Source organism: Helicoverpa armigera, chromosome 1 (genome assembly GCF_030705265.1).
Source record: "Helicoverpa armigera isolate CAAS_96S chromosome 1, ASM3070526v1, whole genome shotgun sequence".
Taxonomy (NCBI): Eukaryota; Metazoa; Arthropoda; class Insecta; order Lepidoptera; family Noctuidae; genus Helicoverpa; species Helicoverpa armigera.
The window spans coordinates 17716885-17743299 of record NC_087120.1 but is presented as its reverse complement, the minus strand read 5'-3'; the positions used below and the strand labels follow the sequence as shown (position 1 = coordinate 17743299).

The window sequence follows — 26415 nt, the reverse complement described above, 5'->3', positions numbered from 1 at the left end:
CCAACAGTGATCAATAATTTTTCAAATCGGTTCAGTAGTTTCGGAGCCTTTAGGGTACAAACTAATTGCCATTTGTCTTCACGTTAGGTACTTCATGGCAGGGTAGTTTGCTGGTTCAAACAACAGGTAACAACGGTCCAAGTTTCGTTAAATCTAGGTACATTCTAGATACATTCACAATGTTGTAAGTCCCAACGCACATAAAGTAGTGTTTGCCGCGGACTGACACATATTCCCATATACTAGATTAGCGTAAAACTGATACTACTCATTGAATTAGCTATAAAATACTAAAAGAAAATAATATTAATTTCCCATTATCGTTTAATGAGGGTTTTGTAAAATGGCGTCCACGAGGTGGCAGCACCGAGTCGTCAGGTCCAGATAACTGTCAAAGTGCTTATCTTTACTATGAATAGTGAACGATTTTAGTGTTTTTTTTATTTTATAATTAAAGCACTGCATTATTGTTTTACTATTGCGGTTGAGTAAATAAAAAAAACTAAATCATATTGTGTTAAAAAATTTTTCAACAAGCTTTTCCTTAGTACCAGTGACTTCTGCACCCTCTCTCTTAGCTCAATTTTTAGTTCGGAAACCTTATTCTGACCGTAGTCCATAATAAAATCAATAACACTTCCAATATAACAGAATTTCAATAAACAATAAGTTCGGCACCTACAATTCCATACTATTTGACAGCTGTTTGGACCAGACGCATACGTGGCGCCACCCGGTGGCAGAAAAAATTTCAAAAACCCTCATTGTTGATAACACACCGCTCAGTTGGCAGCACTGAGTCTGTGCTTATCTGTGGTCCGACGGACTGTCTTTATTCTCTGTGTTCGTCCCTGTTTATTGGGCATCTGTGGTTCGTTCCCAAGTCCGCAATTCGGAACGTCGACGTTGTTCGTCGATGGTTCGTCGCAAGAAAAGCCAGGAGACGCGTACCTTCTAACAATATTTTGCGACATTTACTAATCAAAATGCGTGTTAGTGAAATATTAAAGTGAACTAGAGCATGAATAAACTTCTCTGAGTACTATGCAGTGGAATTTTAAGTCATAACACTGTGTGTACTGGTACAAAATGTCTTAAATAATGAGAATAAATAAGTAGTTTACCTTCAGTCATTGTCTCCTTGATCGTTTTAGTGAAAACTGGTACAAAAGTTTGCCAGAATGGGTTTACTAATTTCGAAGATCTGGAGCTTGTTCGGTAATGAGGGTAAGTAACTTTTAATAATTTAAGTAATCACAATAAGTTTGACGTCGACAAATGTTTCGATAAGATAATGTAAGATGTATTTGGAGTCGTCTAAATTGTAACAGTTCCTAGACTGTTTACTGATAAAGCTTGGAATTTGTTCCTGCGGCCTGACCCACTTTCGTAATGAGTTGTAAGTGAACACAAACTTATAATGTCAGCTACTATAGAACATTTTATAATATCTCATGAAGATACTTGTAGGCAACAGGAAAAGTTTGTATGACCACAAAATTATAGCCTACAGTTATTTGCATATTTATTAGCAATTCAACTGTAACAGATAACAGCTTGTTTACTTAATTTACCACATAGAAGGTAACTAAGTTCAAAAATATTTTGTCTTATTGGCAAAGTTATTTGAGTGTCCAATATGTTAGCCTATTTATACCCACTTATAATTATGTTAGTAGCCTTTAGGCTCACCCTAAGCTATATAAAGTGTCAAACTATGTTCCAAACACTCATACTAAATATTCTCAAGACATTCTGCAAATCTGGGTTATTCAAAACCTGCTTTATGTACATACAACAGGTTTATGCAACAAGTGTATGAGTTTAAAACAAGTAATATAAAACATTAAATACAAGGAAAATTACCTTCATCTTGTTAGTAAAATATTAATTTGTTCCTTGACACTAATACCAACACAGGAATATATTAAACTAGCAGTTTTCCCGTGTTTTCACCCACGTCCCATGGGAACTAATGTCCGTACCAGTATAAACTATAGCCTATGTTACTCAGGTAGAATGTAGCTTTCCAACAGTGAAAGAATTTTCAAAATTGGTCCCATAGTTTTATATTACCATTACAAAAAAACAAAGAAAAATACAAATCTTTACCATTTATAATATTAGTATAAATTCGTTTTGTTTTCTCAATAATCATTCATGTATTCTCTACCCAGAACACAAGCTGGTCCTCGTTGGTCTCGACAATGCCGGCAAGACCACAATACTGTACCAGCTGCTGCTGGGAGAAGCGGTACACACCAGACCGACCATCGGTTCCAACGTAGAGGAGGTGGTGTGGAGAAATCTCCGCTTTGTGATGTGGGACCTCGGCGGTCAGCAGAGTTTGCGGTCTGCGTGGAATACGTACTATACTAATAGTGAGGTAAGGGATTATTTACTCATTTATTATTTATAATAAGCTAAGCTTACGATAAGAATAAAATGGCTACCGAATTGTGATAATAATCAAATTAAGTACAAAAAAAAATTATTTTGAAGGTAGTTTAGTAACTTTGCAAAATAGTAATTCAATTCTTAGCATTTAATCTTAAATAGCATTGCATATGCACAATAGCGCATATTGTTTGAATAACGCAATAATACGTAGAACATAATGAATTTATTTTATTTACAACACCATAGTATAATAGCTTTACATGGCACTGGTAATGTACAATAAATCTTTTCTATTGTGTGTTTTTTTTACTTATAAAATAATATTGTGTAAATTTCGTGCTAAACCAGTATTGCCCTGCATACAATGAAAGCCTACCAGTTATTTTCTCAAAATCTATACTAGTATAATAAAGAGGAAAAATTTTTTTGTTTGTACCCTTGAGACTGAAGAATTTAACAATTCACACATCAAAAATTCTTCATTCCACCATGAACCAACTATGTATTTTCAAGTTCGGATATATCGCGTTTCCAAGAGAACTCTTCAAAAGTCCGGGATAAAAGCTATCCTATGTTCTTTCTCAAGGTCAACTCTATCTTTGTACCTTTTATTAAAATCAGTTCGGTGGTTTAGACGTGAAAGCGTTGTTACGCTTTCACAGACAGACAGAGTTCCTTTCGCATTTATAATATTAGTAGGGATATCAATAGCTCCTGCAGATCAAACGCAATTATAGCTATATCTAGCTAGTTATTATTATGCCAATAACGTAATATCCTCATTGCACAGTCTCCCTAAAGTATTACATCGAAGTTTCGACCTTGTAGACCAGTGGTTCCCAAACTTATTTTGTCTACTGCCCACTTTGAGAATAAATATTTTTTTAGCGCCCCCCATTTTTTCACCTATTTAAAAACCACTATAACTTCAAATTAAATTAATTAATTATTGTGACCTATATATGTTTATTAACGGGGAGTTTTAAACGAAACTTTTACTATAACCCGCAACTTGAAACCTGAGCGCAGGTAGGTAACATATCGCGGCGCTTAGGTCTCAAGTTAACTCTTACAGTGGCGGCATAGCATCGGGTGGCACCCGGGGCAGACTACCTATTGAGCACCCCCCAAAAAACGACAAAATAGGTATAATCACGGACTAAAATTGTTAATTAAAGTAGGTACCTAAAAATCGTGAAGAAATCATTCATGGTGCTTTTTGCCTGGTTTAACATAAAGAAACCGGAGACAGATCACCGCAAACTTGTAAAGCGCTAGCGAAGCGAGCCCGTAATTTTTGAGTTTTGGGACATAATAGAACCCAAACCTGTTTTAAAAAACCCCGGCAAAAGTGCAGCGAGCGCGAAATTTTTGAGTTTTGTAAGAGTAAAGTACCAAAACGAGTTAAAAAAAACCGCGCAAATTGTTTAGTTTTGGGGCACAAAAGTACCTTAACAAGTGTGGAAAAAAGACACTGCAAAGGGAAGAAGCCGCGAGCGCAGCGAGTGCAAAATTTTTGATATTTGGGACGCAATGATACCTAAAGAAATTAGAAAATAGTCACTGTTAAGTGAAAGGCGCGAGTGCAGCGAGCACAAAATTTTTTGACTGACTCAAAGGGCGCAGAATAAACCAGAAAAGTGTTTTTTTTTTTTAAATTACTTTGAGGATTTAATTTAAGTAAACCGGGAAAAACATAAATAAACGAGAAAGAGAGGGGTGACAGCCGGACTGGCACCCCTCCAGTCCCGCCTCGACGTCACGCCTTGTTTGCGCATGCACTGTTGTTGGTTTGTTTAAAATTTGAATAGCGTGCAGTGACTCGTAGTGAACCTAGGCTCCGCAGATTAGAATGGCACCCTCAGTGACTTGTCTCTTCTGCCCGTGCCATCCTGGTCGTACAACTTGAACCAGCCGACTGATACAGGAATTCACAATTCGGGTTATTTAACAAAAACTTGTTAAAACATGATAGATATCTACGAGTACTAATAACTATTAAAATGCGAAAGTGTGTCTGTTGCCTTTTTATTTGTTACTTTAATTACGAAACGGAGCGACCGATTGACATTGACATGATTTTTATTTTTTCTATATTCAATAAAATAGGACAGATATATGAACTATGCGGAGAGAAATATAAAACCGAATTTGAGCAGTCTTGTAATTCATATTAGTTGATGTTCACAAGTCGTTGTCTAAGGTCTAAGTCGAGGCCTCCTAGCTAAATAAAATTAAAAATCACCCCCCAGGCCTCTACACAACGCCCCCATTTTCTTTCTGGATCTCTTACCGCCCCCCTTGAGACCTGCAGCGCCCACAAGGGGGCGTTATCGCCCACTTTGGGAAACACTGTTGTAGACGCACATTCACGTAGTTATACGCTTTCAGTTAATAAGGATAATCGAATTTGTCAAATTATTATTTTAATAGCCTTTTCCCCGCGATTTCACCTGCGTCCCGTGGAAACTACTGCCCGTACCGGGATAAAATATAGCCTATGTTTCTCGGAGGTGTAGCTTTCAACAGTGAAAGAATTTTTCAAATCCGTTCAGTAGTTTCGGAGCCTTTATGGTTCAAACACAAAAATATGTTTCCTCTTCATTATATTAGCACAAATTATGTTACCAAAACAAACATTACTCCCGTTACAAGTTATAATATAAAACTGTTGATAAAGCAGTTTCTTTATACGCTAGCAAAACCGTGGGAAAAAGAAAGAATGCAGTTAGGTATCTGTGTAAAAACATAGCAATAATTATGCCTCCTTAGTCCCGAAGGTACTCTCATTATAGCTACTAGAAGTTTCTAACATCACGACCATTAAGCGATAAGGAAATGTTATTTTTTATCTTAATCATTTGTTTGAAATACTTTTCACACATAAATACTTTTACAGCCAGACAGGACTGGTTTCTTACAAAAGGGACATTTAAGTAGCGACAGTACCTTTTGTCACAACAATCTCTAATATTGTGGATTCAAATGTCCTTAAAAGACAAATAACTGAATTGATTCCGATGAAATGTTCCAAGCACTAAATAACACAATAATAATATTTTCCTCAATGCAAGTGAAATCACAGGAAAAGCGAGTTGAAATAAAATTACAGAGTGACAAAGCATTTCACATTATTTATTCATCTAAAAGCTACTCGGCGAATGACAGCGATTTTCCCGTAATACACCATTATCGAAGACCTAAGTGGTTATTATATGCATCGGTCTAAGTTGTTCTAACTTGATAACTGTATTATTAAGGTAACTAATGTCGCTAAGTGCTGTCTATCAGCGAAACCAACCATTGCTTAGTTTATTCATAAGCTAACCAGCGAAATGATAGCCTATCATTGACTTAACATGAATTATGTCTTTTAACCCTTTCTTGTTATGCGATATATTGATAATGTATGCTGCATTTGCTATTGTTTTTATCGACGTATTTGAGCGTGATTTTTTCATTTAACAACATGTATTTTATGTCTTGGCTCGTGACTATATTTTCATATTTCATTCTTATTACCCAATTGCCAATAAAAGTATTTTTAGACAGTATTATAGTCTTCTTATATTGAGATCTTAGTTTATTTATAGACGCAGAATAATGTATAATACCACCTTTTAAATTCCTACAGAACATAGTTATATTTGGTAAAAATCTTGCTCTGTATAATACATAAATTGATCATGATAAATATAGGACAATTTTCATCCCTAAATAAACACTCCATGTGGGTGGAAATAGCGGGAAACAGCCTTTTATAGATGTATGTATGAAATAAAAATAGACATATTCAGGCTGCTGGATATTTTCAGGAATTGGTTCCGACATTTTTTTATGTAAATATTATTTCAATATATTGTAAGTCTTTTTAAGCCAGAGCTAATTCATTTACAATACTTTTGCTGGGCGACTGAATCTATTAAAAGATATTGACTTTTATCTATGGCTTGCGATAATTAATTTTTATGAGTGTGTCGTGAACAATTAAGTATGAAAATTCTTTGTATTGCTAAATAATGTACAGTAGCTTTATTTAATGTATGTAAAATTGCTGCTTAAAGAAATACCTAAAGATAGTAGGGTTCTAATACGAAGTAAAGGACAAATTAAAATTAATGTGGAGTAAACCTTCTTTAAAAAATTTTAGCTATCCTTACTGAGGATTATTAGTCAAAATCTATTCAATAATAACAAGTTTTTAGGAGATAATTACTTGCCCTTTTTTGCCGACCTAATCCTTAACTTAAATCCTCTATTTATTATCCATCGTACTTAAAATAATTAATCCTCTATTAATTTTTTTCTTAAATAGCGTCATAATTAAGTACGTAAAAAACTAAAAAAAACACGTTTTCGATTTTGATTCTTAGCTAGTCATGAATTGTCATCTGAACTCCGAGCGTTTGCAAAATTTCATCCTAATCGAAGACCGGGAAGTGGGTCAAATTAAGATTCCAAGATTTTCTTACATACATAATAAAAATCAACATTATTATGTTCTCCCCAGTTCGTGATCATGGTGATTGACTCGACGGATCGGCAGCGGCTGAGCATCAGTCGTGACGAGCTGCATCAGATGCTAAAGCACGAGGAACTCACCAGAGCCTGTCTGCTGGTCTACGCGAACAAACAGGTATGCATATATTCTTAATAGTGTACTTACATATTACCTTTGGGATATCTCATGAATTTTATTTAAAAATTTGGTCTCGCAGAAAGTATCTCCTGGAATCATATTGCCTTGGCCATATCTCATGGATTTATCCCTTTTCTCAAAGAAGTAGCTCTCACAGAAAATATCTCCTGGTGAAAAGTAGTCCATTTATAACCTGCGCTAGGGTTTCATCTACCAACCTGATTGGTTTCATCAAAATAGGGGCAGTCGTTTAACATGAAGAGTATCAAATTAAGATATTCTTTTTCTCGTTTATAACATTATTTAAGGATAGAATATTCAGCTACCTGGCTGCTTAGGTTTTCCATTGGTGCATTTTAATTGTTTAACTAAAAGTATGTGTAGAAAAAAGTGTTTGTGTCCTTTCAAGAACAAACACTTAACAAAATACCAGTTTGGTGCAGTCTTGGCGCCATCATTACATTGAGATTTGTTTTTACTTATTTATAAATAGAAATAAAAACACCTAATCGTTTTAAAAACAAAAGCAATAAAAGAAGTGTAAAGAACTTTGAATAACATTACAAAGCCGAATTTACATATGACCTTAACTTACTATAGCACACGAAGAAAGTTTGTCAAGTATTTGGTACATTAAAAACTATCTACGTCGTTCCAGGCTTTGACACTAAAATCTAAACCGATTTGCAACACAAAACTGTAACATAACCCAACGCGACGATAATCAAGTTACTAAAAATACGCGTTCAAAAACCAACAGCCTATATTCAATGTCATAAAAGTCGAAACATTATCTGCTCACTTTCACATTCCAGAAATAAGTTTGAAGGTCCCATTAAATTGAATAACGCCCACAGGCTGCAATTTCTGGTACAGATATAAATAAACGGTACAAAATTGGTCGTTTCCCGCAATTTTCCAGCCTCAGGGTAAATACCCACTCGAATAAAAATCGACATGTATTTCCAATCTATTTTCACACCATATTTGACTTTCAACTTTTGGGTGTTACACCTTTGAATACACAAAGTCAAATGAACAAATAAAGTCAGAATTGTTTTTTAAGGTATTTATTGAAAAATAAAAATATTGAAATGTATTTTCGGATTTTTTTAGTCTTACGCGTTAAAGTGACGTAAATATCTAAACTAATATTATAAAAAGGAAAACTTTGCGTTTGTTTGTAACTCAGTAATGGATAAACTCAAAAAATACTCGACCGATTTTAAAAATTCTTTCACCATTAGAAAGCTACATTATCTGCGAGTAACATAGGCTATATTTTATTTCGGTACGAGCAGTAGTTACCACGGGACGCGGGTGACACCGCGGGAATACCGCTAGTCTGGCATAAAGGTAGCATGATATTTATGATTCGTAGGGATCGGATATACGCTTTTAACCGTGGAATGCATGAAACCGCTGGTAAAAGCAAAATTTTCAACAGGATACATTAAAGATATTATAAGTAAAACACAATTTTACACCTGTGTCAATGTTATCGCGTCACCATTATTTATATCCAAAACACACAGGCAGACAACAGTATCCTTGAACGTTTATGTTTGCTCTGCGAGATAAACAAAATGTGCTACTCAAACTTATTATTATTAGTTAGAATTACTGAATATTAGCACTAAAGTGCTGAAAGATTTAGTTCCTATTTGACCTCTGTAAGAATCTGTGTACACTTTACCATATGTGCAAAATGTCAAGGTGCGTTGGTACGGCTGTACTTAAATTGGTATCGTAAACTTGTTTTGTTTATGATTAAAAATCCAAGTATACAGAACCTTGGGCTTAACCAATTGTTTTATATAATGTTTTTCTGTAATGTTCCCATGTGTTCAAAGGATAGTTTCATCTCAATCAGATTGAAGATAAAACGCAAAAAAGTCTTTCAAAGTACAGAAAAGTTTGAAAAACAGACAAGTAGATTTTCGATAGGTACTACCTTTTAAGGAAATACATACCTATGTCTACATTTAGATTAGAACTCTCATATAAAAGTTGCCATAATTTTATGTTCGTTCATGTATCCCATTTCTATCTTCCAACTAAAATCATAGATCTCCCTATACGAATATCCTACTAACCAACAGACCCGATGTTTGTATAACATGTGACAGGAGGAAGCCGGTCGTTACAGACTTAATGGAGACTCCGCGAAGGTCGGAGCGCTATAGGGGTCCAATTTGCTAGTTATCACTGATAGTGCCGGATGCTGGAGTGCAACACGTGATCCGTGGAAATACACTGCACTCAAATGCACCTGGAAAGTTTTAGATAGACTAGAATGGTCAATAGGTATAGTGGTTTTATCCTTCTAATATTCTAAATGCAAAAGTTTGGATTATTTGACGCAAAAGCCAACCAATGGATTTTGATGAACGTAGGCTACTTTTTATCAGGGAAGTCGTTCCCTCTGGATGCCGCCGCCTGAGTCGAATATATTTAATAGCTGATATATCACCATAGCATATATTCTACTTTATATTCAGATTGGAGAAGTAGTTCTCTCAGAAAGCGGGCGAAACCGCTGGCAGCAGCTAAATTGATATATTTCCTGAAATGCTCTCAAAATTAACATACTACTATGTACTACTGTTGTGTAGTTTATTAACTCGTTTTCCTCTCCTTGCTTCCAGGATGTCAAAGGTTCGATGACAGCTGCGGAGATCTCCGAGCAGTTGGACCTAACGTCGATAAAACAGCACCCGTGGCACATACAGGCGTGCTGCGCGCTCACCGGAGAAGGGTACGAAGGGTTCAATGTGTTATATAGACCTGGGACAGTTTAGGCCAGTCAGGGTGCGTCTACACGGTGCATGTAGCTGGAGCGACTTAACATGTGCAAGTGACAAGAGCACGCGGGTAGGTATGTTGCTTTGGAACATGCGTGAGTCGCTGGACCCGCATGTTTTTAAAATGCATGTAACCTGCGCATATGCCTCAAAATGCGCAAGCTACTTGCACCGTGTAGACGCACCCTTAGTGAGAGAAAATATGTGTGATGACCGGTAGTCTTAAGTTCTCTCAGTATGTCCAGAATAAAACATATAGAGGGTATAGACTCATAATGATTATAATAGGTGAAGCCAAGCAATCTTCGACTGATTGCATTGTCTATCGACAGTAAGTAGGTCTGAAGTGTAAGAATCTTGGCAGTGTTAATTATATTATTTACGTTTGATAGCGCGTTAACCCCATATCAGCTGTCTAAAGGTAAAACAGAGTTCTTATTACACCATAAATAACAGTTTACAATAACTTAAAGAAACTTCTAGTTAATAAAAAATGATTTTAAAGTTATATTCATCCAAGTTTGTACTATAAACGATTGTACTACTTTGATTAGGTAAGCTTATAAATAATTTCTTTTAAAGAGTTTTATGAAACAAAAAACTCGCGATATCGTGTAGCCATGACCTTCCGGAAACTTACTTAACTAGGTCAAGTTTCACTCGACTCCAATATTATAAATTGCCGACATTGCTTAAAGTTGTAACAAGATTTTTATTGAAAAGTGCTTACTTTTACAGTAAAAATATCTTTTATCTATTTCCGTAAATAACCACAGTAACTTAGTTAATAATATATTTCTGTATTCGAAAACACATAATCTACTATATTTGTTGCGCTATTGGCTAAAGTACTGGTTTTCCGTAAAAGTGCATGTCGATTTACGAAATTGGTTTTACTTATGCAGTACATTTTGCAATGTACCTGTAGATATCTTATTAATACCAAGTTTATGTCTGGCTTGCGTATAGGTACAAATTCTCAAACCTATTTTTGCCCAATGTGGTAAATGGAAGTTGAGAAATAAAGTATGGTATCTTTCTGTCTAAAAAGAAATAAAGTTAGTAGTTTTAAGAAGTAAAGTAAGAAACTTGAAGCACATATATTCTATCGTCCTAGCTATTAGAATAGAATTATTAGTATCATCATCTGCCTAGCATTTACTTCTCTATATTGTTTTTCCATATAATCATTTTTGTAACAGTAATACCAAATCTCCTCTATTTTAAAAATATTAATGATCAAATACCAGGATACCCGCTCTATTGCATACTATTCAGAACTTAAACTGTTTTAAGTTTTATAAGTAGTACAGATCAAACTACGTTCATACGTAGAACAAACTCTTTCGTATGTATTTTCCACTTGTCGCGCGAATAGAGAGAAAGTTAGAAGCATGGGTCAACATTACCGTCGAACGAGTTGTGAATACTAATGTACTAAGAATAATGTTACGTATACTTGTCTGACTCATACTGTGTACTCTAGGAATCGAGTGTCTAACTTAAATAGTCTTATGAAGTCTTATAAGAGTTGTAGGTTTTTGAATATGTGTATGAAGCGGTTTAAATTGGTATAAGTGGCTTGAATTTGACCAGGTAAAATTTAGCGGGCAACAGCCAGTTTGCAAACAAAGTCTAGTCTTGATAATGATTTTTGTAAATACTAAAATGACATGTTGCGCCGATCCCAAATTAAATTTGAATAGTGGTTAGGGGATTATGACTACAATGTTTTTTGTGAATTGCCAAAAAGGGAAACCTCTTTCTAATTTCGAATTTCGTTGCAGAATCATTCCGTTAGAAAACACATCAAAAATACTTCTACTGACAAAAGTACATTGTAATACAATATATTATTTTTATCACAAATAAAAGAACGTTTGTGTTGGCGAGATGTTCTAAGAATTTTATCAGTATGTAGTAAATTATTTTAATCTTCATCCTACGTATCTGAAACATATCTTATCATCGAGGTGATTTCTATAATGAATGTCACGTTCGCTTTATACTTTATCGCAGTTTTCTAAGCGATTCAAAATTGTGATAATGCATGTAGGGACGTTATTACCTATATCTTACACATTGCATATTTACAAATGTTTTATTACTAAATATACAGCTTCTTCTTCCTTCTGCCTTGTTCCCAATTTTATTTGGGGTCGGCGCAATATGTCATCCTACAAATGCAGCTACCAGTCGTAAATTTTCATTGATAGTAGAATTTAACTATGAATGTTACTGATATTTTCAATATAATTTTCATATTCTGTAAACATACCGAATGTTTACAGGATCTGGGCAATGTAACGTAACAGATATAAGCATATCCTCGCCAGTGCAGTCAAGAATTCACAGCAATATAAATGTTCTGAAAAAAAGTATCAATATCGTAAATCTCCTTTCTCTTTTAATAAAGAATGTAAATGATTTATGTACTTTAAATTTACAAAAAAAAAATAAACGTTGTATGTAACCATTATGTTATTGAGGAAGGCGCCACCGAGTAGGCTGAGCAAATGATAATGATAATTAACTTATTTCTCTATAAATGTTTTATAAAAATGGTAACACCACATACTCTCCTGTTATGAACGGCTTACTCGATGGCCCTTTAGATTAAGGTTTAATTATTTGTGTGAGCACCATCTAGACACCTACTACATATCAATTAATTATCGATTCTTATCAAGATTTTGGTAACAGAACGTTTAAAAATCATTTTATTCAAACGTGAGTATCTATCCGTTTTTAATATTCATTTATCCATTTTGGCTTTACTATTATTTACAATGTATGAGTATTTACCAAAAAATGCTTCTTACAAATGTTTAACTTTCATTTTCAGATCATCGTCATCATCATCAGCCTATCGCAGTCCATTGCTGGACATAGGCCTCTCCAAGTGCACGCCACTGAGATCGATTTTCGGCTTTAGTTTTTCAGATAATATCTCTAAAATCGAAGAAGGATTCAGAAGAGATAAGAGAAACTTGAGACTTTGTAAATAACGATACTGCTACGATTGGAAATAATGCACAGGGTACTGATGTCGGAAGTTTATATTGATTAGATTGATGTGAGGTGTCCATTAGTCCTTCTGAAAAACGGACGAGGCTCTAGCGACTGGTGGTGTAACTACCACAGATTAGAGTACCTACCACAAGTGAGATATCAAATGCATTGCTTGGAGGTGAGCAACAACATATCCTAACTACTATAAATATCAGCAGCACTCGCACCCAGCGCGGTGAGTAAGGGTATATGTCCCCAGCGCCCGGGGATGAAGACTGGCAGCCGACCCCAACATAGTTGGGTAAAAGGCTCGGAGGAGGATGAATGGTCCCCAGCGCTCCAACTGTGGACGTCTTTCGGTGGTGACGACGATGGCTATGTTATTCATATAGCTCGATCGTATTGGAGGTTCCGTATGATACAGTTAACTAGAAGCCAGAAGCAAACAACTATGTGCTAAATTTTGAGTGGAGAGTTGGTAGAAAACCGGTATGGCATTTCGCTGTTTCCAGATCTTTGCCGGCTGGAGCCGCGGAAACAAAGTTAAGTAAATTACCCCATCGAAGATAATATGGGAACCATTCATTTTCCGTTATGTAAAGGAATTTGTTCGACGGTACCTAGTCGGCGATTGACATTTTGTTCACTTCATCGCCGGTCCATCCAAACTACCATGACATTGGCTTCCCGTTTCTTCAATCTGCTTGTTTTATGTAAGTTAGCTAAATGCAGCAATACCAGCGAACTACCTCTTTATTTCTATATACAGCCCTTTTTGCAATAAAGCTGCTATTGTCAGATGTCTTTTATTTACTTACCTATCTACATCCTTCACCCCTAAATATACAAATCCTTGAGGATCAGTGAATAACCATAGTTATAACCATTTATAACTTACGTAAACACCAATAGCTGAACTCCGCAGTATAGACAACAGCTGATTCGGGGTCAACGAACTTCGTATGCAACTTTGATTTGCGCGCCATTCCTCCCGCTATGCAGTTCGATGCAATTGCACTAGATGGCACTAGCTGTCCCCTCCGGCAATAAATCAAAGTTTGAAGCACGTGTTCAAGTTAGCCTGCCAAGTTTCCATTAAACTTACATCGACAACTTTGAAATGTTATGTACGTAGTACGGAACGTTCTGATTTATGCTTTATCTGCATTGTGTTTTGGTAAATAGAGTAGAATCATTGAGTATAGGTTCTATTTGTAGCTTCACGACTTTATGTGATAGGGGGTAAGTAGGATGTAGAATAAAATGTACTCATGTGTTGTTTTTCTGTCTTTGCAGATTACATTTAGGCCTAGAGTGGATTGCGAGTCGGATAAAGAAGAAATGACACGACGCTGATCTTCCATTAGTAATTTTATAAATAGGTACATACTATTGTTAAAGTTACATAAAATTTAATTCCTGAATTAACTGTTTGCATTAAATTTACTAAATAAATATATTCTAAAGAGAGACCTATCAGGATTAATGTCCGTTGTTTTGAAAGGATGGGATATATTATAATAAAAAATGTTCTTGTATACTTTATTGTTTTATTTCATCAACTACAAGTTTCCAGACAAAAATTGTACACACAATTTTAGTAGATTATTTCTATGATTAAATTACTTCAAGTACAACCAAATTATACAACGAAACATTACGGTCCTACTGATCAGACACCGAATCCATGAATTAAATAATGTTTGCTTACATTTAATTATTATTAGTATTGATTAACATTTTTACTTATTAAGATCTAAATTTCATTGACTAAACATTATCGATGGTAATGATTTCAAATTATTCCTTATCACATTAATATTATTTATTTAAAAATTGATATCGGTTGTATACGTGTTACATTATATCATATTATAGTATACAAAAAATTAAATTAGGGATACAGGACTCTAAAACACATCCGATTATTGCAAAAAGAGGTTCAACATAGTCTTCTTCAAAGTTTATTTTTCATGCCACGAATCAAATAAATACTTATGAATCTAAGACTAGCTAAACCACCTTTGTAACATGGAGGAATTAATTAAAAGTTACAACAAGCCATAAATAATAAAAATATTAACAATTAAGTCTTAATTAATGGTGGCTTTGTCAAAATATAAATAAAAAATAGTATAATCTTAAAATAAAGAGTTTGACGTCAATTATATACAAACATATGAACAGTGGAAAGGCGAGATTCAATTAACTAGTCGCGAACAAGCTAAGACGTTACAACTAAAGAAACATAATGTTTGGTCCATCAAATGCAATAAACGAGATAAGCCTTATTAAATAAATCCTATACAGATCTTAAAATGTATCCAAAGTTTATTAAGTTCCTATTATGTTTACTTATTTGTTCTTTTAGAACTGCATATTTTTTATCAATAAGGCATATAACTAAGGCAAGGGTGAAGTAAATAGAAATATGTAGACGAACACCCTCCCTTTACTTAAAGTCATGCCTAGCATACGGATTAAATTATAACTTACTATATTAAATGTAACTCAAATATCACTTTCAAACTTAAAAATACTTAAATCATTTCAAAAAATAAGAAACACAACCTAAAAGCCTTTGTGTTGTGTTACGAAATGAAAATAATGACAATTTTAAAATTAAACAAACATTGCGTTGAGCAAGCGCGCTCGTCTTCGTATTAGTCGTATGATTTAAATAACACAATTATTTTTACAAAAGAATTAATCCCAAATGTTCGGTAACTAAAATGTTAAACAAATACATTTCCCTTTGTCATGAACGGTATCACAGCAACCTATTATGAATGTAAGAAGTTATTATGATCAAACATCCGTCCACAACCGAACACAGCTAACTAACTTTACAATATCAAGTAACGTAATCGAGCGAAGAATAAATCAAAGATAGTGTAAAAGTGTAATAGGAGATTCAAATAGACTATAATTAATTGTACTAGTATAATAATGAATCATTTGTAATAGAATCAATAGATGAACAGGTTATAACATTTGGTCCTGAGGTAGATTTATCTCGTAGTCGAAATTTCCGTTAAACTTAAATAGCCATCGGGTGGACAATAAATTATTTTATAATATAATATGAAGATCAAACAGGGCAAATTACCATTGACTTAGTGAGTGCATAACGTAAACCGAAAAATATTCTACAACGAGTTTATTACTAGACGGTCAGATAAAATGCAACTATTACCTAATAGAGTACCATTAAAATTTCATCTTCCTAGTTTTTCCACTACAATATCTTAAGAGATTTGCCGAAGCAGTAATAGCTGGCAAGTTCACAATAATGATTGTAAATTATTATAAAATTCGAATAGTGTACACCTATACCTACTAATAAAACAGTCTTTAAAACCTGATCTTGTATGTCTTGACGTCCATAGCCTCGAGGTATGTCGCTGAGCCCGGTCAGGGGCGGTAGGTCTTGAGGCCGGTCAGGCTCACTGCCGTTATGTTCTGGATGGTGACGCCGTTGAATCTGGTTTTGGACGAGAATTTGGGTGTCTTCTTGGTCGGCTTCTGTCCGACAGCGCAGGTGTATCCGGATCGGTGCAGTACCATGTAGCTTTCAGAGCTGGGGAACAGTTCGAGCACGTCGTCAGTAATGGTGCGCAGGGTCAGCAGGTGGATGCCGGCGGGCCAGTTCGACAGGAACGACTGGTAAGCCTTCACCTCGATTTCGCCGACTTCGCTAGTGTCCAACAGATATACATTCACCGGGTAGTTGAAGCTCCTGCTCAGATAGTCTGCCATCTGGGACGGCACTTGGTAAGGGCTCTCCTTTTGATCGGGGCCAAAACGACGCTCGTTAACAAATTTAAATCCTTGCTCGCTAGTATCCCTCTTAGTTCGCGTGACTCCGGGCATTGATTCGATTAAAATCCAATTTTCAAAAGTAGTCGGTTTATTGTCGACAACTCCTTCGCCAATTCCTCTAAAATCATCGTAAAGCGTGCGACGGTCGAGCATCACCTCTAAGCGTCCGGGTTCGTAGGCCGATGCGCCCTGAGCGTGGTTCGTTAGCAAAGTTAATCTGGTCTCTTCATCCTGCAGCCACGCCATAGTCGTAATCGGATAGTAATTCGCTTCGATGCCCAATTTGTTCACTTTCACCCTCTTTTGATATTGGAATCCGTTTTGGTCGGTGTAAAATTCAGGAATATCCCCGTTTTGTATATCAGTCTGAATTCTCATGAACAGCTCAGTTTTCTATTTTGGGAGGGCTCTCAAAATCGACTTCGTTCTCAATAAGGATAGCGCGCGAGAGCACCGGGTCGTGGATGTTATAAATTCGCACGGTATGAACCAAGAAGGGCAAATACATAGTTGTAATTTCAGTAGAGATCGGGCCGGAAACTATGATCAAATTATCATCTTGCATGTTGTTGTTGCCATTGGTATAAGGATGCAGTACACTCTTTTCGGGAGAATCATAATCTGGCATGAATAAATAAGCTCCCGAATGTCTCTGCGCGCTCTGGTACGCTCCAAACTGCACATCCACGACAGTCCTCTTCCTGATATCCTTGTAGACCTGTCTCAAGAACCCTGTGTTCCTATTGACGAGGAGTTTCAGTACCGCATTTTCGAGCTGTATGTCTCCCGGCATCATTTTCTTAATGGAGAACACGTTGGATCTCTGTGAGTCTTCGCAGTTGTTGCAGAAGATGACGCAGTGGTGGGAGGTGGTGTGTTCCTGCAGGCTGTATGTGACGGAGGCGAGGGGCTGGATGGTGGCCACGAACATCACGTCGAAGTTGGTGTCGCTGACCACGCGCTTGCCGTTGTCATGCACGTCGATGCTGGGAGTAATCTGGTACATCACGTGACGCTTCTTGTGCGTGTCGTACACTCGGATGTTAGACGTGTTCGAGCGAACAGTGATCACTTCAGTGCGGGTTTCGGCCAGAGGGTTGAACAGTACGATCTTCTTGTCAATAAACGACACTTGCAGTTTCTTAGCCGGTTTGCCGTAAGTCTCCCATTCAACTTCGCTTTGCAGGATGCTCTGGGAGTGCAGGGAGCGGTCGGGGATCATTATGGTGGTAAGCGCGGCCTCCTGCAGACGGATGCAGTGGTACAGGCTCGTGAACAGCTTGGTTCCGTAGTCTTGCATCACGCTAGCCTTCGATGTGCCAGTGATAGCGTCGTGGTGTTGGAACAGACCCAGATTGCGGCGCGCGTAAATCAGTTGCTCATACGACTTCTCCAGCTTCTTCTCGGAAGCTCCAAAACCCTGGATGCCTACTTGCTTGATGTAGTTGGACACGAGAGTGAATAAGATCTCAGCAGTTCGCAGTTGATGTTCGAATTGGCGAGCAAGGATCTTGAGGTAAGGTCGCGTGGTGTAGTATCCAGACCAGTAAGCCGGTTTGCCCTCGCTGAAGATGTCGGAATAGACAAAGAAGTCGCCCTTCAGACTGGGGATATTGTGGTGCCTCTCCTTCATGGCGTTGAAGTAATCCAGGGGTGTTCCGAACTGCACCTCAGCGTTGAAGGTTTCCTTATGAGCGTTGATGTAGTTGAACATCTTCATGTAGTTGATGTATTGGGCATCGAACTCCACTTTGTATTCGTATCGGAAGTCGTCTCCGAGAGGTACCAGCACCACGTTGTGTGGGGTCAGGGATCCGATGCGGTCGTACTCCTCTACCAGGGTCTTGGACTTGCTGTGCAGGTTGTGCTCGGTAATATCCTCATGCTTAGCAGTGTACTCGGAGTACTCGCCGGGGATCTTGCGGAAGTCGAAGCTGAGGCAGATCGAGGGATGGCCGCAAGTGCTTTTGATCGAGTAGATGTCGAACGGTTGATTGTGTACGATCATAGAAGGCTTAGTAGTCGCCCAGCCTGCCAGCCAGTAGAACTCCTCGATCTGTCGCTCGGCGAGCCATTGTTTCCACGCATAATGGATTCGCTGAATAATGGTTCCTTCGAGGCCGCTTTTATCTAGCAGATACGGAACAGTCGGGCCGTGGCCGAAGGGATCGATTGACCAACCTGTCTTAGGGATGACGCCGAGGTTCGTTTTCACCCAGTGATGGCCTAGAGGATAAATAAAATGTGTAATAACCTATGAACTAAAAATTCTTTGAATAAGTTTAAAGATAGTATAGATCGTCTCCTAGGAGTAATATTTTACCTTCAATGAACTGGTCGATTAAAGCATAGATATGTGTGCACGCTTCGTCAGGCATCACCCAGCCGCCCGTGGTGATCTCTGCCGACCTTCCTTGATCAATTTCTTTAATGCCTGTAATAATATCAATAATTACAGCTACTTGACGATTTTCCTGTTACCTACGTGTACGGAGTATCTACTAATTCTACCTATACAAAGTTATTTATGTTTCAACTTGATGACCCGGAATGTATCTTTGATAATGTATACGCGTCAGTAGACACGCTTCAAATCGTTTACAACAATTTCCTCGCCCTGGAATCTAAATATTGTAGTACGGGACCCGATCACATTTCATTTCGCGTCAACTTTATTTATTCGAGCTATCTTAGAGCTAGAGATAAGTGCATCTGCCAATATAATCGGATCGTCGCTACGTTCGACAACAAGTACCGGGGAACATTAAAATTGTCTTTGTTACATTTCACAAAGACTTCCTATGGCTTCTACTACGTACTACTATTACGTAGGCACACATGTTCGCGTCTGTAAACCTAATTAAAATACAAACGACCCATTTACTGTCTGCCAAAGGTTAGTGATATTTTACTGCCAGCATCGCGGTTTTAGTACACAAAACAACAGGGGAACAAATTGACCTTGGAAATAAATTCGACTGGCTTGGTTTTATTTACAAGTTACCTTTTGCTTGACAGGGTGCGATCTTTCCCACCAGGCGTTGAGGAAGGAAATCTCGGTCCAAATGAAGGTCATGTTGGGGTACTGTTCCAGTTTGTTCACGATGTTGTTTATGATGTTCTTGGTCTTCCATTCGAAGTATTGCTCGAAGGTCTTCAGCCAGCCAGGATCGTTATGGGAGTGGGGTACCACGATCACCTGTTATGGAAATAAGTATCAAACTTAACTAAAAGAACACTAAGTAATCCTATCAGACCTGGATTAACGAATAAACGTAGAAAGTATAACATACTTAGGCCTTAGTTCACTGCCAAAAAAAACATCGTTGTTTTCTAAAGACATCTGTTTACTATGAGAGAAACAGTAGGTATTTATTTGTGTATGAATTTTCACATTCAATTTTCAAAGTAAGCCATTGTGTTAAGAAAACCAACATTTTTTGCTATAGGTGAACTTGGACATTTTAATCTTGAAGGTTGACTTGTAAAAACTAAACAGTATTTTTACAACAAACATAATCTGTAACTGTAAATAGATTCGTCACGAATATAAATGCTACCATGTCGTATGTACGTAACAAATTAAGACATGAAAATGTTTTTCAGAAGCAACGACCGGTCACTAAGCTCTAGAGTAGACATAAGGTACTATCCCTACTAATATTATAAATGCGAAAGTAACTCTGTCTGTATGTCTGTTACGCTTTCACGTCTAAACCACTGAACTGATTTTAATAAAATTTGATACTGAGGTAGAGTTGACCTCGAGGAAGAACATAGGATAGTTTTTATCCCGGACTTTTGAAGATTTCTCTTGGAAACGCGATATAACCGGACTCTACGCGGGCGGAAGCTAGTCTACTATAATAATAAGGTTTTAGGTTCCATAGGCAAAGTCGCTTGCTGTCCATAGTATGTAGTATCTGTGGCTATTCATACTGTCAGTGTCTGCCTTCAGAGGCTGGTCTATTGTGTAGCACCTTATTATTCATAGCTTAGCATCGTGGCTAGTGCGAGTAATATTTTTTATTTGCTGATCATATCATGTCGATGATATTGAAGGCCTTTCAATACAGTTTTCAGCGTGAATTTTTTTACAAAAACAGTGTATATGGTCAAACTTTAAGGGGTTTATGCGAGGATGATCAGTTGAAGTACTACGATGTAAACTTTTATAATTCATATTAGAAATGCAAAATTGACTAAAAGCAGAAAATTACAAAACCTATTTATTTGAAATTTAGTACACATTACACGAATAGCATAGAGCCTGAAAGTACACAATTCACGTATAGTATAAGTCACTGCTTGAGAAATAGGCTACCTTTTACCTGGTTGCTTGTAAAGTAGTTCTTTCGGGACGAGTGTGAAACCGAAGCTAGTACTAAATATATGTATATTAATAGATTACTTACCTTCAGCCTAGGTCGGTTAGAATCATTATGAATCCTCTCGTAGCGATCCTCAAAAGACTTGTCCCAAAACTCCTTAGTACGCAACCAGCTCGGCTGAAACAAAACCTGACTTATTAATAGGCCTTTTTAGAAAAATAACAAAATCTATCCTTATACGAGCAGGTTACATTGAATTCTTAAACATCTGTCGTCACATAGGATGAAAATGAACTCATAATATTGCATTTTTTTACATATGTGGAAGAATATTCAGTCTACTAGTATATTAGTAATGCATATTTCATTTCTATTTTTTTGCAATTATTTGTACGACTTTATGCCTTTTAGTTTTCCATATAAAAGACTGGATTTCTTTGTCGCATATTTACAACTTATACGCTAAACAAAGAACAGTACTATTGTATAAAAACTAGAAACAATCGAAGGTGTATTTTCCACCACAATGCCTTTGTAAATCAATCAATGATATAAAACACACATAAGATACGCACATACATACACTCATACAATCCGCAACTTTCATTGGTTTACATTTCAGAAAGCGAGCGTGAATCTCCGATGCACGACGGCTAGCCGTCAGACTGAGCGCTTCAACACTCGTGCATTCATATCAACATTATGAGTACCTACTTGCGCTGACACCACCACGTGAACAACTGTGCCTCTTTATCATTGGCATGTTTAATTATTAATTAAGTTGATTTTTGATAGTTAATTAATTTTATCTCTCTCCGGATTGCCGTCCCATCGGGTTATGAAAGTGAAGGAGTAGAGTACACCTGTGTCTGTGAAAATGCTTGTGCAGCATAATATGGCCTTGGCTCCATATCATTCCGATATTTAATTTATTAAGCAGGTTGATTTTGATGGTTAATTAATTTAACTCCTCTCTGGTCGTGACGGATTGCCGTCCCATCGGGTTATGAGAGTGAAGGAGTTCACTTGTGTCAGCAAAAATGCTTGTCCACTTAATATGTCTTTACGCAACTAGCTCTCCCCAAAGAGAACAGCCTCTTGGCAATCGCTCTAGATGCCATTATTTCCTAAATAAATTCAAAGACGATACGAGTTTAAAAACAGTTAAGTCAGTCGCTCAAAGTTAATAGGATGATTAAGGACCATCCCTCTGCAATTTGCTCGCTAATTTATATTTTAAGTTAGTAATTCCAGAAATGTCTACATGTCTCACAAAGTATCATTTTCCCAGTAGTTGAATGTTAGAGACAGATACGCAGCCTTCTCGTAAACCGGCATTCAGTTGCGGGCGTTTAGACTGAAAGCTGACCGCGAGATTATGATAGCGGGCGAAAAGCCGGCTCAGCAGCGGGAAAAGACAGAAGCTGCTGTTGTATTTATTAGCTTTGGTTTATTTTAGTCTAAGTATTTATTTAATAGCGCCCCATTCCGGCTTCGCATGGGATAACAGTATTTCTCCACTATTTAATGTATGTTATTATACATATAAACCTTCTTCTTTAATCACTCTATCTATTAAAATAGAAACGCAAGAAAATTGATTCTGAAGTTTTGAAGATTTAAGCGTACAAAGGGACATAGGGTTATAGGAAACTAGGGACAGAAAAAGCGACTTTGTTTTATAGTATGTACCTAGTGATTATAAATTCGCATGTGATTCTATCTGTATGTCCGGTTTTCACGTAAATGTAATTTAAAAACTAGAATTTGAAAAGGCACAGGTTACTTGTCTTGTTCTCCGGGTACGTGAAGTAGGTCCTCGGGAAATAGGCAGGTACCTACAGTCATACGTATATTTTTATGTAAATACTGTATCCAATACGTTCATACACTAACGAAATCAACATGTATCTCTGAGCCGTTCGAACAAAATAGTTTCGTATTGGCCATGCATTATTTATTTATCCCTACATTCATTAAGTTGATTACTCAGGACCAATCAAGGTAAGGTATCTCGATACTCGACGATGGGACGGATCGAATTATTCTGTTTTTTGTTCCGTACTACGGTAGAAAACAATTTCGTTTTTGCACACTGCAGACAAGATCGTAGACCGACAGTTGTCAAATTAAAAAAAAATAATAATAATCAAAGTTGTCGGTCGGACTGATACCGGCTAAATACCTAATCTTTGTAATGTGCGCACTACCATACATCTCCATACTGATTTACGAGTCCAAACAAAGTATCGGCCGACTAGAAGTTTGCAGTGTATATGTGAACTCTTAAGGACTGCTTCTCGTCTCAGTCGCGCTTAACTGAATTCCTGAGCAAATTCACTGTCTCACCTTAAAATCCTGAGGTTTTAATATAAAACAAACGAAATGTCATTCTTCAAAATACACGAGATGTTTTAGTTTCACTTTCGGAGACGAACAAGCGAGAACAAATACATTTAATATTTGAATGTGCCAAAGCAACTCAAACAAGTAGTTTCATTTTGTTATAGAATATAGGTACGAATGTTAAATATCTGGATTTGCTTTACTTCCAAGTGCAATGTAAAATGTTCAAAACATTATTCGAAACATCTACAGTACAGACGCCCGTGAATTTAGTAAGCTCCCATTCATAAAATAATAGGAAAATTATTTCGTTTAGGAAAACGTTTGAAGAACTTTTGCGTAAATTATTTAAGCTTTGTTAATAACATTCTATGGTGATTGCAGCTCTTCATTTCAATGGTGTACTGAAGTTTTAACTGTGAAACAAATGCGAGTATTATGTGAATGGGAAAGTTTGCTCGTACGAATTTCATGTCGCGTAGTTTTAGATACATTTTCCGACAATGTGTTACAGGATTAATTCATTGTTAAGGTATTTAATGTATTCTTAAAGGAAATATTTTCAGCGCTATTTAAAATGATAACTTTATAAAAAGCTTCATATCAGTTGTATGCAAATTGAAAACATCCAGGTGCATCTCTTTATAAATGCGTACAATTGTGGTCACTCAATGAAAGGAATCAATAGGAACCTTGAATTTACCTAATAGCTGACAATCGATCGACTTTAATGTGTGTGCTTTGGAATCAGAGGCACGCAAGTATGTCGTACGTATGTACTTTATATACTTACGTTTCTATAATAATGCTATACAGTTTTATTCTTTAGTTACTTTTTCCAAAAATAAAGATAATAACTTAATCTTGCAAAATATAACTACTACTACTGAGTTTTATTTTTAAATCTCACACAAAATAAAGTATTTTGTAAGCCTAATAAGTTTCATATCGCCCGGTCCAGTTTCTAATCTATCTCTATTATATGATATGGCATACAATTAGTCTATGAGCCCCAAAACATTTTCATCTAAACACCATAAAAATTTATCAAAAGGTGATTACGCCATTTTCCCAATAAATAAATAACTCAAACCAGAGATGCACTTCAGTAAAGAGCCATTCAAGCTAACAGCTAATCAGGAACGCACTTAATTTACTGACAGCAAAGTATTACCTATAAACGTTCACAGAAATTAATAAAATAATATTTCTATCTCAAGCGTCAAAGCTCTGCAATTTTATTTTATTTTTCGAAATGCAGTAGGAATTAAAGAAATCTTGTAGTTCGTGATTTCATAAACATTGTCAGAGACGGCTAAGCCGGGGATTAATATTCGCTAGAGAGCAGCTTTTGTAACAATTCTTTCAGTAACAAATTAAAATTTCATTCTGCTTGTTTGTGCTCAGATTATAAATAAGAAATGGATTTGTTTTACATTAATAGTTAGAGAGGACGTCTCTTGAAGTTTTGTGTCTCAGTATTCGGTGAGGTGCAAGATACATTTTAGAAACACGGGTGAAGTTAGTCAAGTAGTTACGTTTGAATTCACTCTCTTGCTTGATAAGCTGGTTTCCAAACTCGATGTGAATTAACATTAACAGAAGATTTAATTACGATTCGGGGTTCGAAATTCTCGATGAAGTTTACTGTCTTATCTTGCAAAGTTTCGTAAATCTTACGAATTCATTGACAGTCTTGTGACTAGAACCACGGGAAACTTTTTGACCATATACCTGTATACGTTCCTAACTTATTATATATATTATTTATCGATTATTTCTGAAATACAATTTGCCACTAGGTACTTAAGTTCCTACCCGTGGTTCCTACTATGTATTTACAATAAAGTTATAACACTTTAAACTTGTATATTTCTCGGTGGATATTTCTCGACTCGCTATACAATATGATCGGGCAATTTGTTAATGGTGTAGGTAGAAAGGCAGACAACTTTCCAGCTTAAATGGCGGGAAGACCGACAGGTAAGCACGAGGTCGGTTTCTCTTAGAAAACCTTTGTTCTAAGTTAAGTTTAAGTTTTTATAAGAAAAATTAATTTTCTTCAACGCGGAAGAGCGACAATATTTTCATTCTATACTTAGGTCATATCGTCGAATCGGTCGCTTCATGAAATGATATTTCATGGCAACTTGACTCGGATGCGTTCGGTCAAGACAATTAGCTACTTAATTTTTTAACCCTCCAGGAAAACGAGCCCCATGACATTTCACGGGAGAGCAAATCTACGTTAAACTGCGACATAAGTATAGGCGTAACCATATCATGCATAATAGCAATATTGTCTGCATTGCTTTTGCATGTCCAATGACCCGAGGGGTTAGCACAACCAAGATAGCACCATAGGTTTAGGTTCTCATCAGCATTCAATCCTAAACCAAACGAGTAATGGGACCAGCTTTGTAAATTACATAAAGTTTTGCCCTTGAACGACAAAACCTACACGATTACGAAGCAAATGAATATTCGATCGAGTTCGGTACAAATTAGCAAAGTTAGCAACACGTTCTATTCGTACAGAACCGAGATGAACGAGACCATTTTGTAAAAGACTGTAGAAGTGAATCATGTCCAATATAAAGCATTTTGTTTGATTTTACAATTGCATGGATTCCAGATTCTTTTCATTGATATTATATTGTGTTAATACGTGGTTGTTGTGTGTGAACCACCCGTGGCAAAGCATTTATAAATATAATATTATGTAGGGACTAAGTATCGCATGTTTTGATTATTTTCGAGGCAGACTTGCATAACAGCTGCTAGAAACTGCTATTTTCATACGTGCATAAATTAGAGCATCTTGCATTATGATTATGCAAAGTCAAAAGTTTTGTAGTGTTAAACATTGTTGCTCTTAACCTGGCATTTTATATTGTCAACAAAATCAGACGTGAGAAAAGTGAGCTGAAATCTAGAGGACTGAAAGTTGAAAGTTGATTGATGTTGGTCCCATCAATCAAGTAGGAAATAGGAGATTATGACCTAGAGTGAAAACTTTGTTTGGAAACTATATCTTAGGTTTATTTCGGGAAGTCCATTC

General features: G+C 36.5%; 2 protein-coding genes across 2 annotated transcripts in view; one reads left to right on the top strand and one right to left on the bottom strand.

Moving 5' to 3' along the window:
* The first annotated feature begins 918 nt into the window (after nucleotides 1–918).
* LOC110372485 (ADP-ribosylation factor-like protein 5A) lies at nucleotides 919–14395 on the top strand. The gene is made up of 5 exons (XM_021329234.3): nucleotides 919–1227; nucleotides 2178–2386; nucleotides 6911–7036; nucleotides 9688–9797; nucleotides 14152–14395. Exons 1-5 carry the CDS (start codon nucleotides 1182–1184, stop codon nucleotides 14198–14200), a joined length of 540 nt encoding a protein of 179 aa, XP_021184909.1. The 5' UTR covers nucleotides 919–1181; the 3' UTR covers nucleotides 14201–14395.
* LOC135117628 (alpha-mannosidase 2-like) overlaps nucleotides 14386–26415 on the bottom strand; it is a 20482-nt gene continuing 8452 nt past the window's right edge. The window contains 6 exon segments of the mRNA XM_064037178.1: nucleotides 14386–17068; nucleotides 17070–18903; nucleotides 19001–19081; nucleotides 19084–19111; nucleotides 19682–19876; nucleotides 21093–21197. Of these exon segments, the coding sequence (XP_063893248.1) occupies nucleotides 16270–17068; nucleotides 17070–18903; nucleotides 19001–19081; nucleotides 19084–19111; nucleotides 19682–19876; nucleotides 21093–21197 (3042 nt within the window). The 3' untranslated portion in view covers nucleotides 14386–16269.

What these genes read in the sequence shown, in the direction of transcription:
- LOC110372485 (XM_021329234.3), top strand. Translation starts at nt 1,182, where the DNA reads ATGGGTTTACTAATTTCGAAGATCTGGAGCTTGTTCGGTAATGAGG. An exon ending in CGTACTATACTAATAGTGAG is followed by an intron (nt 2,387 to 6,910) that starts GTAAGGGATTAT and finishes TGTTCTCCCCAG; the next exon opens with TTCGTGATCATGGTGATTGA. An exon ending in TGGTCTACGCGAACAAACAG is followed by an intron (nt 7,037 to 9,687) that starts GTATGCATATAT and finishes CCTTGCTTCCAG; the next exon opens with GATGTCAAAGGTTCGATGAC.